Below are 20,420 nucleotides of genomic sequence, written 5' to 3' on the forward strand. Positions count from 1 at the left end.
TCATATAAGGATCTATAGGTATCTATAATGTAGAGAGGGGAGGACGGGGAGCTTTTGTGCCCTGGCGAAGTTTCACTGTTAGCTTCTGTGAAGAAGTTAGTGTCATACCCTACGTGTAGAAAAGAAATGGAGACCACTGAAGTTGTTTTGTATTTATTTCCCCCCCCCCGCTAAGTTATAGACTTGGCCTTGCCTGCACTCTAGATAGAAAACTGTGATTCGGGATGATATTAAAATTGAACTTGCGTGGTTTTTTGTTGATGACCAATGGGTATTGTGCACCGAAGGTTTTCTCCTGAGCACTAAACAACCACATTTATCTTTGGAGTCTTGTTTGGTTCTAGCAGCTCTTTTGATGGTGGTTGAACAGTTGAATATATTCTTCTCCTCTCTGCTTTTTGTAGGCATTCTTTGCTGGTAAGCTAAAAGTGAAGGGGAACATCATGCTGAGCCAGAAACTGGAAATGATCCTGAAAGATTATGCCAGACTCTGAACTGCTTGATCATGTACCACAGCAATGAAGAACAACAAAAGATAGAAACTTCTATTAGTTCAGCTTCAATGATAGAAACATTTACAGGCTACTTAACATGAATGTACTGATTTACTATGCTGCCAGTATACAAGCTGTTTTACTTGCTGTAGACAGATAATTATGAAATGAACATTAATATTGTCCCTTTTTTTGTTTCTCAGCAGTGGTGGAGAATCATACTTCTCTCATTGCACACTTTTATCTAAATAAAATGTGTGTAGTTCTTACAAAGATGAATATATATCTATATTAATTCTGAAGAAAATTAAACCAACACACTTCTTTGATATCTCCTTTTATGTGTCTGTCAGTCTTCATTTATATTGCCTTAGGTACACTGTCTAATTTCAATGAATGTAGCTGGTTTGTTATTAAAATGAGCATTATATTTTGTCTTAAGCTCTCATGATCCCATTAAAACACCTGAAGGTGGAAGTCAGTGCTGTTTATTTACATCTTGTAATTATGTGTTTTTTCCTGTACGGGAAAAGTCTCTTGAACTTTAGGTCTGCCTGCCTTATTTAAACAGTCCTTTTTATGTAAGTTACTCTTATAAATTACATGGGAAATGGTAAGCATTATTCTTTAGGGGAAACATTTTAATCTGAAAGGTATTGCACTGCGCCAAAACCTGTCACTGTAGCCAAATTGTTCTTCATGTAGATTCATTCTTGTCAGGGCCAGCATCATGGCAACAGGAAAAGAATGAGTAAATTCCTAATTTTGTACCTATGGCGAGAACTAAGGTAGCAGCTGTGGCCATATGTTTTCCTAAAGAAAGTATGCTCTTAATCTCTGAATGTCACATGAACACCCGGAAGTTTGATTTCACCAAAGTAACCAACATTTTGTGTGCTCAGTAATTTTTTTCTCATTCATATTTGTTCTACGTTGATACCTTTTGAAGAATTCAGGCCATGTAAGACTTGTCTCCTTCCTCAGAATTACAAAATAATTTGCTTTATCTAAGGGTTTTTTTTTTTTTAATATTGCAAAACTGGAAGGTACATCACTGCCCTGACTGTATAAGTACACTGTAGCCATTAAAGAGCCTTTTGGGGCTACAGATGAATTTGACGGTTTGAGGACAAATTCTACATGCTGTAATACTGAGTCAAATTCTCCACAAATTTATTTCTTCACAGCTGTCCTGTCAGCCATGCTTTCATTCAGGCAGAGAAATATGAATCTGAAACATGTCAAGTATCTCACATAAATTACATCGTGAATAGATGTGAGACAGAACAAATGTGATGTTCACCACCTCAGAGAAGCCATCCAACAGAAATGATTGAAGAAATGTCATTTAACCACTTAGCATTTACCTTTTTCACAGCAGTCATTTCTGTATATGTGGGACCTAATCATTGCCTATGCTGCCCAGCTTCTGTTTACCAAGCAACTTTGTGAGATATACATAAAGGTGCCTTCTGTTACTTTCTCTTGAGAATTTGTATCAGAAAGGCAAATTGATTGCAGCTTTGTATCTTTATGCATGCACATGGTAGGCCCCAAAAGATCAATTTTCTACATGTATATTTCCCGTCTGTAAATCTATATATAATGACATAAGAATATGTGTATTAAGAAAAAGGAACTGTGAGGAACTAACTTTGAGTCTAGGAAAGCAATTATCAATACATTCACTTAAGCATATTATATTTACTTAGGTCACATGGTCTTGAAAATTCATAACACGCGATTGTTTTTCTTAGCCCCATAGATTGTCTGAAGCCTTAAAGCACTGCGCTAGAAGCTGGGAACTGACTGCTAATAAGCTTGCTCCCCCTTGGAACTGGGAAGCAAAAATGTTCAGAAAAGGGAAGTTGGTTCTATTGAAACCCATTACCATTTAGCATGTTCGAGTTCAATGTACTAAAGAACATCTGTCTGCTAAATGTATTGGGTGAGGATGAGAGGATAACCCAAGAATCATATCAATTATAGGTACTCTTGTGATGATTTCTATCCTGCATAGTTTCAATTGGACACAAAATAAACATGCTTCAGTTCTATCCCTAATACCGGTCTTAATTAGAAATACAGAAGGCACACCCCAAATTTACACTAGTGTTTGACATATACAGCTTAGACTCTAGCCTGACTTCAGCTTTTTCTTGCACCATGACTTGTTCATAGGTGTTAATCTTGGGTGGAACAGAAAGTCCTCCCTACTTTACTGTGAAAGGCTCTTCCTTTTGCTCTCCTTACAGAGGCTACAGAGCACATGTCTAAAGCGACAGACTCTGTTTTCTTGAAGCACAGTTCAGGTGTTAAGTTCTTTAATCTGTTTTATGGCCTGACTAGCCATTATGAATGATCTTGGCACATAGGTTTCATCTCTACACCTAAGTATTTATCTTCAGAATGTTCTAGTGAGCTCACACTAATAATGTAACCTGTTATTGTTGAAGGTAAGGTCACTTTGCGATGTTGAATATATACCCAAAGTGATTTGGAGGTTTTCCCACTGTGTGGAAACATTCTGTTCATGGTTGCTAGCTTCTAAGAGTAGTATTCTCACAAACAAGTAGTAAAACCAAGTATCTTTAAGAGAATGCGTGTGAGGGAATGGTAGCCAGTTTGGCAGGTGGTTGTTTCAGTCTGAATGATTCTCAGCTGCTTTCATCTATTAACTGAACATCATCATTCTCTTTGAGGCTCATGTTTCAATCCTTTCCATATCTGGAGCATTTTGGGGAGTTTCGTGTCACTCAGCAGCAGCAGTACCGGAGTGGTATTGCATCCGTTTCCACACAGGACTTAGAGACATGCAACAGCAACACACCACATTTTTTTTTTTTTTTCAGGGTAGCTGCTGCTTTGAATGTTTTTCCTTTGGTAGGGATAAGTGCCATTGCCTTGGATTCCAGTGTCTCACTTGTTTGCCACACATCTCAGATATCACTCTTTAGCGAAATTGCTAAATTCTCTAGCAGATGAGGCTTTTACAAGCACCTTAGCAGTAAAATTCTTAATGATGCATGTACTATATTTAATGTAGAGGAGAGCAAGATTGTCTGCTGTTTATTGCAATGTGTGCTTTATAGTGTTTTGATTAATTCTGCATATGTGCAAATAAGGTGCTGTCTGGACATCAGTGTAAAGTCTGGATGTCAGTCTTTGTAGCAGCTGAAGGTAAGAATTCAGTTGTTTGTCTTTCTGGGATAATTAAGTTCGTGCTAAACCTGCTAGTGTAAATTGGTGTGATTTTTAATCATGGCACAGTATTGTTTTTCTCTTCTTCCTTCTCCTTACATTCATTACAGTCTTCCTGCTGGCTTGCAATTATGTCCATTCTCCAAAAAGTAAATTGCAGCTCCACTGACGTATGTCCTCTTCAGTCACTTACGGGTCCTCTAATTAAAGCAGGAGAGCAGTAATAACAGATAGGGAAAGTTTTTTGACTATTAGTACTGGCTTCAGAGAAGCCTGTGCTGAATTTCGTGCTTTCTGGTCGCTGGCATTGTTCTTCATTAGTTTATGTCAGAGGAGTTCAATGTACCTTCAAGCTGTCGTCAGTAATTACAGATAACAGCTCTTTAAATCAAGTGCGTTCATAATCAGGGAATATTAAAACAAGTAAAATGGGGGAGAAACGGAGGCATGAGAAAGAGGTAAACTTGAACAACTTCAGAGAGAGAAACTTACATGCTATCTCCTCTCAGGCTTATTCCCACAAGCACCACACTCCTAAGGGTTATTTGTATTCTGATGGGCTGTGCTTCTTGTAAAGAGGACTGCCCTTCGTTTTGTTTTTAGGTAAGGCTCTTTAATATAATGCAATATACCCTGACAGAGGTCAATGTCACTGAAATGGTATCTTCCATTACCCTCCACAAGCCTTAGAGGCAGAGCAGCATTTGGAAGGTGATGACTTTGTCTTTACATAATATTGCGTCCTCCTAGCATGGATGAAGATATGTGTAAAGAGAGGATGTCTCACTGCAGTGTTTTCTTTCTGATCATAATCTTTGAAAGCATAAAGGGAGAAAGGCAATACTAATATCTGCCCCTTCCTGCAATGTTTTTTTCTTCTACTTCAATTGATGCAGCTATTTTTCTGCTCGTATGAGAATGAGTTCTCCATGCTGATCCATCTCCAATAAGAAATTCTGTCCTTTAGGCCATCGGCTGTATCTCCGGCAGGCTGACTTCAACAGCATCAGACATCAGCAGACCTGAAGTCAATTAGGAAAAATATAGTAAACTATGGATGTAGTTGCATATCTGTGACTTCTAGATCACCCTCATGATACAATTAAAATGTTTCATGTGTCTAAAAATCAGTGTGCGAAACTGGCATGACAGGATCTTAGACCAGTTGATAGGCTGAGGTCTGTAAGAGACGAATCTCTTTGTGTCTTTCTCTGAGTACTATCAAAGTTCCCATAGTCTGCTAAGTTCAATCACATGTACTAAGGTCATTGTGTCTCAAAGACAGAATGAAGCAAGGTACAATTATATGTAAAGTTGTCCAAATTATATGGTGTCAGGTGTATGCATCTTGCTAAGAGCTGTTTTAGAATGTTATTCCTCCTCCTTCCCATGTATTACCTTTACCTTGTTGGTGTTAAGTGCCTTTTTTTCATTAGGATTAATACTATTTTAATCAAAAATTGGCATAATATAAGCTGAAAGAACAATCGTAAATATGCAAATTTAAACAAATATTTAGGTTAAGGTTAAACTTTTAAAAATTTCTAATATAGAAGCATATGATCTCATACAATATTAAAACATTTTTTAAAGGTTTCTGCAACTCGCTGTTCTGAATGTCATCTTTTTTAACCAATACTTCCTCTTCCCCTCCCCTGCCTATGCCCTCTTATGTTTTGCCAGTTCTCTTGTGAAGGAACGTCAGAAGGACCACAAACGTAGGTTAGTGTAGCAGTGTCAGTAGTTTATGAAGACTTGGATTTGGAATGGGAAGGAACAGGTTGTTGTGGCACCTACGTTTCATGTGGGTCTCTCTCAACTTTGAGTCAGGACAGAAATGAAGCTGCCAGAAAACTCTTGCAGTTGGGATTCCAAGACTTCTGTTGACTAAGTAAAAAATTGAATAAGTAGGTATAAGTTTATGTTTCTATCCAGGTTCATGTTTCTATCTGCAGCCCACTCAAAAAAAAGCCTATATTACTATAAATGTTAAAAAAATGATCACATTGAATTGCTGAGGTTTGGTTGCATCTTCTTACTTTACCAAAGTAATTTCTTGTTCCTGCAGGATAAAGAAAGAAAAAAAAAAAAGAAAATAATGCATTAATTTCAGACTTGAGTCTAAGAGTCTGCAGTCTGGTTAGTGTTTCCAATGTTATTAGGACAGCAGCTTCCCACACAAAATAGTAATTGAATTGCTGCTTGCATCAATCAATGTGCCTAGCTTAAATCTCATAGCACTTTACAAGTATTTATCTCTTCTGTTGCTTTTTTGTGTACTGTTCTTTACTTGTACTAGTCTCTCCATTGTGAGGAAGTGCAGGTGACTCATGAAGCTGCCTGACCTTGCCATGAATCTCCCTGACGCTCCTGTTCTCTGCTCCCCTATGTCTGTTTCTTTCCTTGTCAAAACTGGTCTGTGCTCTGCACAGTTCAGCCTTCTGCTGTGTGGAGCTCAGCCTGATTTTTATGAACAATGGGCAATGCAATTTTGGATATCTGCTGTAACCTTATCAGAGCTCGTAATAGCTGTGGTGCTGAGAGCATTGTAATCCTGTTAGAGAACGATGATAAAAGGTAGCAGAGTTTCTGATGGAATGTAATACATGTGGTTTTTCAGGTGTTTCTTTTTTCATAAAGATAAAGTGAGGCCACTTGAGTACTATATCAGGGAAAATGTAACCTTCCTAGCTCAAAACATATTTTAAATGAATTTTTGATTATTTGGTTCTTCAGTGCTGTTTTTCACAGCACTGCAGAATCCAAGCACATGACCAGGCACAGCAGGGAAAACTATAAACATAGAAGAGAAGAAGAAGAAAAAAAAACAAACCCAACCAACCAACCAAAAGACCTCAAAAAACTTGTCTGTTATTTTTCATTTTCTGAGGAAAAAATTAAAAATTTAAATGAGGAAATTTGTTCTTTTTATGGTCTGTGAACCCACATCACCGATTCAGTTGGGTTAAGCAAATGCCCAGAATACATGCGTAGGTGAGGCTGGTAACAGTCAACACTGACTGAGCTCCAGTTTGGCTTTAGGAGATTCTTCTGATAGATGATGTTACTCACATCTGAAGTAAAACCAAATGTCTGATCATTTGCTGTCATTCTAAGCATGAGGTTTTTGAGGGTTTTGTTCGTTTTCAAGAGAGATGTGTTTATCTCGGTGCGTTTTGCAGCTTCAAGCTCGGTGATTAATTCCAAGCCACTTAATGAGCCTGCAGTTTCAGTAGTTTTCATGGTCAGCCTGAAATCTGAGACCAATGTTGTCTATTATCAAAGTATCTTATTTTGAAAGGAAATAACAATTTAAAGTCAGAATGGCATGCGTTTATTTAACTTTTCACTATTCCAAAAGGACTGCTGAAGTCGCTCTTCAGAATCCTAGCAGGATTGTGATTAGCAAAGGCATGTTCATGGTTATTTATTGCAGTTCCTGTAAGCATAGTACCCAGCCTTACTAAACTAGACTTTTCAGAGTCTGCAGCACAGAGGTATTTGGGGAAACTTTCTAATGAAGGTCAAGGAGACCTAAGAAAGGTTAACTTTTTTGTCTCCAGAGGCTCACCAGAGGCCATAATGTATCTGATACTTAATACCTCAGAGCCATTAAAACAGAGCCATTAGGTAGCTTTGGACTCAATAGTTTGTAATAAAATATATATAGATGTGTTTCAATTCTTCAGAGCTGTTTGCAAAGCTCCACAAGTAAGTGAGTTGCTACAGCCAAAGTGTTTAAGTGCCTTCTCCATGTCATAAGTCTTTAAGGAGTTTTCGTGGTTAGCAGGATTTTGTAGCTTGGTGAAAAATTTATGTAGACCATATTTTTCTTGGGCTGATAAAATACTGTTTGTAAGTAGACCAAAATGGAGACTATAACCCATACTGAGCTGTGGAGAGCAGTACTCCCACACAGTTCGCTCTTACCAAACCATTCCACCTCGAAAGAGGCCACAAATGAAAGGGGCAGTGGGGTCTGGGGGATGGAAATGCTGCCGGATGGTAGATGCAGAGTCTCTTCTTTACATGTAAATTTAACCACCATGAAAACAGAGTCTGGCTGTAAACATCTTGACTGTTCTCTGTACTCCAAGAGTTTTAACATGTATATTTAATGGAGCACTGTCTCACTCTGTTGCTAGGTGATTAACAGAGGCAGCTAAAAGACATACTACATTATGGCTTTTTCACTTATTTTTAAGTAGTTCCTGAAGGAGCTAGGCTGTACTTCAACTGTGTAGTCACTGGTTTGATCACCATAGAGTTGTTTTATGACGGAGAAAGAAAAGCAGACCACAAAAGATCATAATGACTCTGATCAATTTGCACACAACTGATAATGGTTTGAAGAAACATTTCTCTTGAAACCAGCTGTGCTGTTTCTGGCCTCTCAGTCCTGCCCCCCAAGAGGACCCTGCGCTGGCCACATGTCCCACAGGCACGCTCAGGAGCACGGAACCTGACTCCAGCAGGACAGAGTATACTGAAATTGTAGGTTTAATGAAGACCGTGGTTTTGTAATGCATTGCCATTTCCTTTACAATATGTCTCAAGCAACTCCACAGTGATCTGCAGGTAGTAATTACTTGTGTCTCTCCCTCTAACCAGAGGTAAAGACTTGCCATGTTTGTTACTAGCATCCCTTTATGCTCTGGTAGTGCCCATCACCATTGTGTTCCAGGTACTCTAATTATCATGGTTGCATTAATTCAGAATAATTATTCATGTTCTGCATTTAGCTCAAAATGACTCCTGGTTCATACATGAAGCAGCAAAATGTGCTTGGACGCTTTTCTGGCTTTTACTACAGATACTGGTTGGCTAATGCAGGGTTTCTACTAACCTCAGCTGTTAATTGATGGTTAATTTCCAATTTTGATTTATTGAGGCTTATTTGTTTCAACATAGATGGATTTGTGGAATTATTGCACTATGCTGCTTATCGATGTCCCTTTTCACAAGGATTATTTGTCCTCTGTTACATACAACAAATAACAATCTTATTGTTAGGGAAAACTCATCTGTGAATTTTAGCAGCTCTAATTATGTTTTGCACCAGAACTTAGCACATGCCTTTTAAAAAATTAAAAGCTCTCATGGAGGAGAAAAAGGAAAAAAAGCTATCCGGCTATCTGTACGCTGCATCAATGTGGTTGTTTCACTGATCCCTTCTGTTCTTGGCTGTGAACTGGTGTTTGGAGCCCATACTGTGTTTTCAGCCTCCTTGGTGTTATTGTCAGTACCTGCATCTTCCTGAGAGCAGCCTTGCTCTGCCACAGATTCCTGCCTGTAATCAGTGATTTTTACCAGACATAGAAGTTATTCTGTTCAGCTTCTCATTCATAATAGTAGTTTGAAACTTCTAATGCTTCTTGTTTGGACTTTTAGCATTTATCTGTTTTTTATGGTTCTTCTGGAGCAAGACAAACATTGTGTCAAGTAGCTGAAGTCACCATGACAGTACAAGCTTCACTTTGAGAAATGCTTACCAATTTAAAACTTCTCAGTTGGCAAATAATTCTGTAAGATAATTAATATTTAGTGAAATTCTGCTGATACAAAGATGGGCATGGATATTATCAGTAATTAATAAATTCTGTGCTATAAATCATGCTCAGTTTGCTCATCACAAATACTGAATCATCATGCTTTAACTCCAAGCAACAATGCATGTTTAAACAATCTATTGTTTTGCTTTTTTGTGGTCATGAATATGCAAATATATACACAGTTTGAAATTCTGATTTGATTAACAAGCATTGTTATGTAAACTGGAATTAATTAAACACTACATTGACTTTCTGCACACCCTGCATCTTGAAATAGCTGATTTCTCCTTTGACGCTTATAATATGAAAAAGTGGCATTCAAATATATATAAAGAGTTTTGATAATCTCAAATGGTGATCTCCAATTTAGGCTGCCAGTTAAAACCCATTCTGGTTCATCTGTTCAGTGATCTCGGAGCTGCTCTGGGCAGATGAGGCAAGGGAAGGAGCTGGCAAGAAGCAGGGTGTGCTCTTCCAACAAATGAGGCCAGAGTTCCAGTTGTTTCATTCACAGATCTACTGTCTATGGGAAATTAAGCGCCTCTACTGTGGTCCTGCTACCAGTTCATGATGTGTGGAAAGCAACAAATAAATTGCTTAAACTTTCAAGATCCATGTGGTAAAACCACCACAAAGGTATTCTAAGACATAGATCTTTTAGACAAATATACATCTCAATGCTGCCTTCTGTGTAACCACTTCTTTACATTGAAATGAAGATGGAAAACCTGTTGCTTGTTGAGGAATATTATTCATATCTTGTGCAATTTGAGTATAAATATTGTTTTCGTGTTATTCTTTATGGCCAGATAATGAAAATGATGTTCTGATAAAACCAAAATTACAGGCACATTACTACCTGTTGTTACCCACCAAAGAACGTGTTATGTGGAGGCAGTGCTCTGTAATCCAAAAGGAAGGAAAAGCCAGAAACTCCAGGTAGCCTAATTAGCACAGCAAGTGGTTAAGCACAGTAAGACTGCTCGGCAGTATAAATCATTAATACAGATGGAGTGTTTTAACAATATTATTTAACTACAAGGATAATTGAAGTTTTAAAGGGTCATAAAATCTTGTGTTTCTCTGTGTACTCTATTATAAGTGTAATTGCTTTCATTGATTGCTAGAACTGTTACAAAATAAGTGGAGTGATGCTAATCAATCATTTCAGAAAACCAGAAGAATACACTCTGATGGTAAGTTCCTTGAGATTTTTGTTTAATTAAAAATCCAGCCAGACAGGAATGAGAATGAAATCATCAACAGTGCTGTAGAGTACTTCTTACAGATTTGTAGGTGAATATTAACTCAGCTCTGGCAATACAGTCAGATGGAATGCTTTCATTGGGAGGCTCAAACATCAGTGTCTTTCTCCAGTACTTCTAAATGTGATTATGCTAAATTTCATTTTAATTCAAAGACAGCAAGAAAAAGTTCAAGAGGAAAAAAAAGGTTGAAGATACATCTCTCTTAACTTGAAGAGTTATTTTTCTAGGCTAAACTTAGAGCAGTTATTTTGCATTGTAAGCTTTCTATAGTATTTGGTGTCAGAAAATCTTAAAATGAATGGTGTCTAGGTTTTTTTGGTGCGTTTTTTTAAAAAGCTCTTGCATGGAGATTCTGATTTGGTACTGATATGTTCCTTGGACAACACTTGCTCCATACTTATCTTCCTGATGGTATTGTTTATGTAGCCTCTTGTTTTTCATAACTTTGAAACTCATCAGCATAATGGACAAATTTGGCACACAGATGCTCGTGGCCACATAATAGATGAGTAGAGCCATTTCTTAAATTAAACCTCCAAAGTTTTGATGTGCAAATAACTGAGAGGTTGTTTTCTCTTTCCATTTCTCATTTCCTTGGGAGAGCTGTAGTCTAAAGATATGCAAACTGGAACTATGTAAGAATTCCAGTCTTTTATAAGGTTGAAGGTATCTAATAGTTCTATAAAACTGGGTCTAGAATATCTGAAAAGATCAGGAATGCTTGGACTAGAATTTCTTTCTAAGAATGAAAAAATAGACTTTTGTTTCAATGCTGTGTTTTTGTGTTACTCTGATCTTAGTTGTTGCATTAATAATAGTCTCTTAAATATTTAAAAATATTTCCCCAACATGCTGATGACAGTCCCCTGCATGGATGTCTTTTTAAAGTTATGCACAGACATCTGTCACAGAAGAACTAATTTAAAAAAATCTTCAGCAGCAGAATGAGTGAAATCTGAGGGAAGTGTCATAAATCATTAATAATGTGAATATATTAAATCTCCTCTAAGAGCTAAAATGGAAATTCCCTTGTTAGACATAAATGTAATGTTTATTTAGCAAAGGCAAAGATGATAACTACATTGTTGGAAAGACTAATTTGTTAACAATTTAAGAGTAATTTAAATGATAGATCAATTTGCAAAAATGTACATGTGTTAGTCAAGATGACTGGTTTTTCTTGGTGCTAGAGTGCTCCAGGAAGTCTTTGTGCTGCATATGTAATTGTTGGATTCTCCTCTCTCAGCCAGTATCATAGGTGCCCATATGTAGGCCATAATGACAACTTGTTCCATTTTGTCATTTTCTCACTGAAGGAGAAATTAATTATTATTTTCTTTTTCCATTTTACAACTGAACCCAGAGTGTTAAAATGGTGCACTGATATATGCACATTAAGTAGTATCTGGGTCTTGTCATGCTCACCTGCATTAGACATTTCTCATTCTCCAGACTTGGTGAACAATAGTAGTGCACTTCTATCTGCATTCACATGAGGCAAATAAAATTTAGATAATCAGATCAAACTGGAGCTGGCATGTTGCTGAGCTCAAAAGAATTCCCTGTTAGATCTTGGTAAAATTTAGACAGCTTCAGCTTACATGCTTTGTGAGTCAGAGGGAAGATTTTCACATTTATAGCATCTTTTATAGAGTCTGTGGCTTCGCTGTCTTTTCTTAGGCATCCGGTTTTGTCTGTTTAAGATTCAGTGCCTGTGCAAGAGAAATCTGCTGATAACCAGCCTATAATTTTATTGCACTAAACTGAGCAAGGTAGAAGCTGCCCTGGGGAATGAATAATCTTGCCATGAAAATAAACAAACATGCAACCTTATGCTTTTCCAAACACTATCCACTAATAACAACATTCCTTTTCTGTTGCAGAATTGTGAATGTCTTCCTGAAGACATACTGTAATAAACCCCACGGTGTCTTCATGTCCTGAGAGCAATCAGGTTTTCTCTTCCCTTTTATCTTCTGACTGAGAGAACCTGAGATGTGCCCCTGTTATTCCTAGAGTAAACACTGTAAATCATGCGATCTGGTACTTTGCCTGTCCTGAGAAAGCTGTGCCAATAAGACCTGAAGGTATCTTGCCAACATTTAACACTGCCCTTTTGAAGTGATATTTGTTCTTTCTGATAAGGGAGATAATGATGCACTTTTTTGACCTGCTGAGGTGTTTTTAGAGCAAACTCTATGTTGGTGATTGTCAGACTTATGAAGCTGCAAGTAACCTTTTGTATAATTACTTTTCTCATTGATGTATCTTGATAGGAGATTTCTCTCACCATGATAAAAGCCAAGGATTAAGAAATATGTTGATGACTTTAAAGTCATTGAAAGTTCATGGCTTCCAAAGGTCTGTCATGAGACAGCACTTCAAAATGAGAAACAGAGGGAAATCCCAATTTGGATCAAATTAAGAAAGCCCAAAAATAAACTAGACAAGGGTATAACAATATGTTGTGAGATGGTGTTTAGTTGCTGCATGGAGCCATGTTACATTGGTTTTATCTCTACAGTGCTATTCTTCTGACATGACAAGTACTAATATTCCCTTACTCCGGTAACATCCATTTAGTTTATATATGTATTGAGCAAAGGAAACGATCAAAGTAAAACTGCTGTGTGGCTTTGGCATAACAGTATCTGTGCTGTTATCATCCTCTGTTTAGCTATAATCACATTTACTAAAGGCACTACAGTTCCCACAGCTAACCATATCAAATAGAGGAATGGTTATATTTTGCCATCTTTGATTCAGAATTATGTATAGAACATTGCTTTCATGTTAACTGTTAAATTACTTGAGTCATCATTGCCTGAAAGAAAAGGTGCTTACCTAAAGGAGTAAGAAACAATGAAAATTATATGCTCTGTTTTAATGCCCTTCCACTTAATATTTTAAATACTTCCATTAAGGAACTGTATTCCTCATGAGAAGCATTACTGAACCTGCACCCTGGCTGGTCATAATAAACATTTCTCTACTGGACAAGGTCAGATTTCAGATTTGTTCTACTGTGTGTCACAGACTTGGTAGTATGATAGCAGGTACGATTAAAATATACCTTTCTGAGATCCTAACAGAGAATGGGTACGGTTCATCACTGCTGTAAAAACCCAAGGAGCCATCAAGAAGACCTTAGAGTCTTTAGGTGATAAACATATTTTTATTGCAGTATTATGCATCTTTTTTACTCAATTTTTCCCCAAACTTCTGTGTAATAGATCTTCAATATTCAGTGCAGGATTTTTAAAAAAACATTAGGTCATATAAAAAGGTGATCTTTATGAATGAATCATTTTCAAATGCAAACAGATATTTCCAGCATCTCTGCACTAGTTTGGTGACAATTTTGGAAGCCGCTAGAAATGTTTTTTTAATATTCTGATCTGGATTATAAATCAATTTACAGTCAATATTTTTCAGCATTTTATGAATTTGTTTGCATTCTTTATAGGAACAGAACCAGAATCATAGAATAATTTATCTTGGAAAAGACCTTTACGATCATCGAGTCCAACCATAGATGTAACACTGCCAAGTCCACCTCTAAACCATGTCCCTAAGAACCTCATTTGCACGTCTTTTAAACACCTCCAGGGATCGTGACTTCACCACTTCCCTGAGCAGCCCATTCCAATGCCTCATAACCCTTTCCATGAAGAAATTGTTCCTCATATCCAATCTAAACCTTCCCTGGTGCAACTTGAGGCCATTTCCTCTCATCCTATCAGTTGCTACCTGGGAGAAGAGACCAACACCCTCCATGCTACAACCTCCTTTCAGGTAGTTGTAGACAGCGATAAGGTCTCCCCTCAGCCTCCTTTTCTCCAGGGTAAACAGCCCCAGTTCCCTCAGCCGCTCCTCATAGGACTTGCTCTCCAGACCCTTCACCAGCTTCATCACCTCCTCTGAACTCACTCCAGCACCTCAATGTCTTTCTTGTTGTGAGGGGCCCAAAACTGAACACAGGATTCGAGGTGCAGCCTCACCAGTGCTGAGTACAGAGGCATGGCCATGCCCTTAGTCCTGCTGGCCACTGGATTTCTGATACAAGCATATGGGCATATTAATCTTACTGACTGTGTTGAAATTAACTTTTTAAAATGCTATTGGAAGTCAGAAGTTCACAAATATGTAAGCCAACAAAGAGAAAGTCTTTCTCTCATCAACAATCTTTCTTTCCTCCTTGTTATATTTTCTGGATGTGGAAAAAGTGTAATTTAAATCAGCTCAGAGCTGATTTTTAAAACATGTTTCTTACACACATCCATACGATCTCAACATTGAAGTAAAATTCTGTAAATTGACTGAGAGGCAAAAAATGACCTCAGTGCCAAACTTGTACATGGTGACAGCTACATGGCAATGAAGTCTGATATCCAATAGCATTTGCTAACAATTTGTGATGGTCTTTCTTTCCAAGACACTCATTTCAGGATCTAGTGCAAACCTCTTGAGTTTCGAGGTTCTCATTCAAATTAGCTGTGTACTTACAGGATTTATTTGTGCCTACCCTCTTCTGCTTACCTGGTGCTGCCTTCCTAATCTGCCTTTTCAGCAAGTCACAACATCGTAGCTGGGTATGTATAACTAGTGTTGTGTGTACAGCATAGCTTTTGTGTATCCATGACTCTGGTTCTTTAGTCTAAATCTGAAGACACAACTGTGCCTGTAAAGTTAATTTTTCTGTGATGCTGATTTCTGCAGTTGTACCACACTGCCAGGGTTTGGTTGTTGATGAGATTACTCAGATGACAAAGATTAATTATTTCAGGCTTGCCTAGCTCATTAGGTAAGAGGAAACTGTGGAATTTGACTTGAGGATTTGTAGAAAAACTTCCTTGAAATTTTAATGTAAATTGATACTGTGAGGGGGCCTCAGTAAGATTGGTGTTGGTGGCTCCAGACTTCCTTACATCTTGTGGTACAGTGTCTTTCATTCAGAACAACCTTTTCTTCTGCGTTTTCTGTTTGAACTCATAGGTTTGCAGGAAGACCAGGTTCGGTTTCAGAGGATGAAGCTCTGCACTCGTTCCCACAGCCACAGATCTGCCTGGCAGAGAGACTTCCCAGTGCATGGGGGCTGGTGGGAAGCAGAGCTCAAAATGGGCCATGAAGCTCATGCTGACCTCTGTACTTCTGCAAGCACCTGTGGCAGCTCAGTTAAAGCTAGCCTGGTGTCTTTTTGCCAAACTGCCATCGCTATAATGGCTTCAGCGGAGGCTTGTTCTGAAAACACAAAGAAGCTTTTCTGTGTAGAGATGATGAGATTCACATGCTGTGTGCTTTGGCTCTGTTCTTCTACTTGGCTATGGAAACTGCAGTTTCATCCTTTCAGCATTAATGCATGTGAGTCTGAGGTACTACCTCTATATCTGTGAAGTAACACAGACCTTTAACCCAACAACTGTGCTAAACTTCGTGCTTGCTACTTGGAGGACAGAACAGTCAGTGTGTCATCTGACAGACAGGGATTTGTCCAGAGACCTGACAATGGGAAGAACGGGTTGTTTTTCATGATACTAATTTTATTATTTGTTATAAAATTTTAACTCCCAAATTTTGTTATTATTTCCCTGACATTAACCATTAAGGAGAAAACCTTTGGTAGGACCATTTTACTGTGTTAAATTCCTTGCCTGCATTCTACTGACCAGGTGGACATAAAGGTCTCTTTTTGTCTTCTGGTCTTTAAACAATGGAGATAAAAGTATCAGTACTTAAAGAGCAGTAGGTTTAAAACATTCCAGCAGCTCTGCTGTTAAGTTGTACAAACCTTGAGCAGTGTTAAGAAGAGAAGTGGTTAACTGTGGCATTGTACCCTGGGAGATACTCATATAATTGTCAAAACATTTGGGGCATGCCCAGCAGACAAAATGACTAGGTCAGTATTGTTCATATTGTGAATGTTGGACCTTGAATATTACTCAGATTAATGCAGTTAAGTGACAAGTATGTTGGCAATTTTTTTTCCTCTAAATTAAATAAACGATAGCATGTTGAGTTCAGTGTAATTGTAGGTTGGAGGTACTTAGTAATAACAAATAGCATGTATTACTGTTGCTTTGTTGGAAATCTAGACAATGTCTTTTGATTTAGAAACAATTAGAAATATTTCATACAGCACTAGCAATAATACACACTGTATTTTCCAGTTGTTAATTGATATGCACTGTCAGTGAACTGAGCTACACTGTACTTGCTCAGATAACCAAAGTAGCAATTTATGGGCAGACTGCTGACTAAGAGTGAAGACTGACAGCTCCTCTTCACTCGCCTTTCTTGGATTTGTTTGCTACATATGTCTGTGAGTTCCTGCCTTTCTTCTTGTTTAGCCCTGCTAAACCTCATAACAAAATATGAGGTGTGGTTACAGTCTCAGGTTTTTCCTGAGTGCCTCCTGTTGCTTTTGGTCTCAGGCTTGTGGCGCAGAGCTGCCTGAACGTCCCTGCATATAGCAACAGCTACCCATGCCCACTGATTGTGTGAAGCCCACATAACCCAAAATGAATGAAATTAATGACATCTCCAGCTCCATATTGGATTTTTTGATACAGTTGTTGGCTTTCTTTTTCTCTCCTCCAAACCGATTTTCTCCAAAAATGTCATTTTTTGTTTATTTAAGGGCAGAAGTTGTATATACATTAGAGCATCAACCTTTGTGCCTGAGATCAAATGAACATAAAAATTGTTTAGAATAATTAATGAAAATTCAAGTCTTGTGAATTATTTGAGTCCTGTGCAAGTCCTGTGCAAGTGTTTACCTAATGAAATTAACTATAGCATTATGTAGCAGTTATGTCTGTGGTATATATAGAATAATATAAATAGTTTCTGAGAAAGGAAGTGAGAGGAATCAAGTCATTTATCCAAGATATTTGACTGAGTTAAAATTAAGTGCATTTATACAGGGATTGTAATTTATTATATATCTATCCCAAGCCTACCACAATGACCTCATGTTGTTTGACAGCCTAAGTTTTAAACAGCAGTTAAACATAGGTTCTTGATTATAAAGGGTCTGTGAAAGCACATAGATTGATACAGACATTTAGCTGCTCTGACTGTCAAACATACTTAAGAACTACTCAGACTGTGGTAATTGTTTACAAAACAAAAGCACATGTTAAGCAATTGAAGGTTTCAAAACACTTTAAAAGGGAATTTGGTGTGATATGTAGGATAAACTAGTATTGAAGTGCTTAATGTGGATTGCTCAGCAACAACTTCAATGCTTGGGAAAATAACTCAGCTGAGATTCTTTAAATGTCTTAAAAATGTGGTTCTTACAATGAGATTAGCAGTTTTTACGGTTGTATTTTTTATCCAGGCTTCTTTTTTTTTTTTTTTTTGAGTAGTACCTCAGTAGTCAATCATTTACATAGAATGTGACTCAGTCTCTAGTGAGAGGAGAAGCATGCAGGTACTTTATTAGTGGAGGAAAGTCTACCTACAGCCTGTGTAGTCCATATTTCACTTTATTCACAGCAGAGAGGTGGTGGTGCTAGTTCAGTTCTGTGCCAAATCTTGCTCACTTTGCCCAGCCAGCAGTGAAGCAGAATGTTCAGCCTGGAGGAAGGTTCTGGGTGCAAAGCTGGGTACCAGGTGTCTTTCTGATCTATCATGTTACCATTTCTGATATTTGGAATGACTCCTACAAGGTTCAGAAGATGTAGCTTCTGCAAAATCTGGTGGTTAAACACCTTTCTCTGAGCAGTCTTACACAGATACAAAGGCTGTAGAAGTCATTCTGCAGTGGATGGTAACTGGGCCAGCTGCTACATTCACTGCTGTCTCGAGTTGCACAGCCGCTGCAGATGAAAGCCATTCTTACTTTTGCTGCCTTTTCACTACTAACCCTCTAAAATACTTGTGGATGCTTAGGGTTTATCTCATATGCAAATACAGTCATCTTAAATGCCTGTGTTACTTGGGAGCATTGGAGCATCCAGTCACCCTCTCCTTTGCTAAATGACCCAGGCAACTGAAGGTGAGAGGGCCTGTTTCGCCATCCCTGGTGTACAGACACAGCCAGTGGTTCTCTGCCTCGCTTGTCTCTAAACTCAGCATCAGACAACCATGTGGCAGAAAAGGAGTTAGATATAACAGACCATTAACCAAATATTAGCCAATGAGGTGATGCTGCTGTAGAAAGGTGACTAGCAGCCCGGGATGGGCAAGCAGGACTGTTAGGCATGCGCGGCTGTTTTACCGCAACCCTTGTAAGGCCTCAGTGATGTGTAGGGTTGTGCTGGTTGTAGAATCACTGAATCACTGTGACAGCTATGAAGTAAAATTTATTAACAATAAACTCCATCCAGAATTGACAGTATTTTGTTCAAAATCTTAGAAAAGTGATTATATATAAAACAATATTTGCAGCAGGTGCACTAGTGATAAAATACAGCTTTGAGAAGAAGAAGTTATTGGTAGAAGTTACTTTTAATATTGACACATTACCTGAAGGCCAATATCAATGAGTACATTCAGGGGGGGAGGTACTTTTTCTTAACAGTTTATTGTCTTTTTCATTTTTTTCTTTTCTTTTCTTTCTTTTTTTTTTTTTTCTTCAGCCTCTATATTCTTGGTCTTCATGTCTTCTGCTTTTCATGTCTTCTGCTTTTCTCTCTTGTCTGAACTATATTTCTTCCACAATTTTTTCTTACTGCCTCCAGCCTTGACAGTGCTACTGTGTTGATCTGCGTACACATCTGTTAAAATGCTAGCAGGTTTATTTTTTTCTGAGCATACCTGGTTATTTGTTGTGAAGGAATGAGCACTGTTAGTGCTGACCTAAGCAGGACACTGTTGAGGTCCATAATAGTATTTCAGATTTTTTCTGCTTCTGTCACCCTTGCACCCCCCCACCCCGCAAATGGTGTATTTCATGTACTTAATGAAGATAATGACAAAGAATAATAAATATAATTTCTGTTAAAAAACTCAGTTTTCAATGGTATGTCTGTGACAGCACAGAATATTGTAATGGAAAGCTTTCTTTTAATATGGGTCTAGCACTAGATTTTCAAGTGTAAACCTGTCTTCCCTTACAACCACTGCAGAAGCGTATGGATGACCCTATTATGCTCTTTCAGTGTTTTGTTTTTTTTTTTTTCTCATGCTTTATTTATTCCCCAGAGATTACATAAAAAGAGGTTTTTCTTATCTATAGTAAAATGTAAATGTAGATTTAATCAATTCTGATTGAACCATCTTTTAATTTGGCTTTGTTTTGAATCCTGGGCAAGTCCAGTTCTTGCAGAATAATACTGTTCTCCCTGCTGATCTGAAAAATATGCAAGGTAGCTGGATGTGTACTGTAAATATTGTTTATTTTGGAAAGGAGAGAACAGTGAAAAGAGACAATATCCACTGTTAAATCTGTGTTCAAGGAGAAACAAGAAACAAGTCCCTCTGGACTTTTCTTGGTGCAAGGCCAATAGAGAGACCAATAGTCTGAGACAGTTATTGAAGAAGGTGAATCCCAAGCAAAGACAGATTCAACGTGGCAGGCGGGTGGAGGAGGGGGCGGGAGGAAGTAACCAATGGGTGCAGGGTGGTTTGAATGGGACACGCATCGCAGGCAGTAACAGGACGGCAGTCCAAAGCACAGCAAGTGTGCGTCTGTCCCTTGGGTTGCTTTCTGCCATCCTAAATAAACTGTTTTGTCTGTTGATGGCAAAGAACAGGGTTACTTTGGTGAGTGAGCTGGGATGAGAGAGACTATTTCATATGTTGCATGCCCTCAGGGTACTGCTTACAGGTCACCACCACCTGATGGCAGAAGGGTGACTGGCTGGGTGTGTACCTCTGTGTGCAGGTGTGCACATCTGGATCACATTGGTGATACGAGTTCTGCTGTCTTCCACTATGCATGCTTTGTGTACTGTCTT

The 20,420-nt window shown here is 38.2% G+C and overlaps 1 protein-coding gene across 1 annotated transcript in view; it reads left to right on the top strand.

Annotated features, from left to right (window-relative positions):
• HSD17B4 (hydroxysteroid 17-beta dehydrogenase 4) overlaps window positions 1-823 on the top strand; it is a 63,225-nt gene extending 62,402 nt beyond the window's left edge. The window contains exon 24 of the mRNA XM_082074808.1: window positions 405-823. Within this exon, the coding sequence (XP_081930934.1) occupies window positions 405-494 (90 nt within the window). The 3' untranslated portion in view covers window positions 495-823. The remainder of the gene's footprint in view (window positions 1-404) is intronic.
• Window positions 824-20,420: the final 19,597 nt, after the last annotated feature.

Source organism: Streptopelia decaocto (assembly GCF_964273445.1).
Source record: "Streptopelia decaocto genome assembly, chromosome: Z".
Lineage (NCBI taxonomy): Eukaryota > Metazoa > Chordata > Aves > Columbiformes > Columbidae > Streptopelia > Streptopelia decaocto.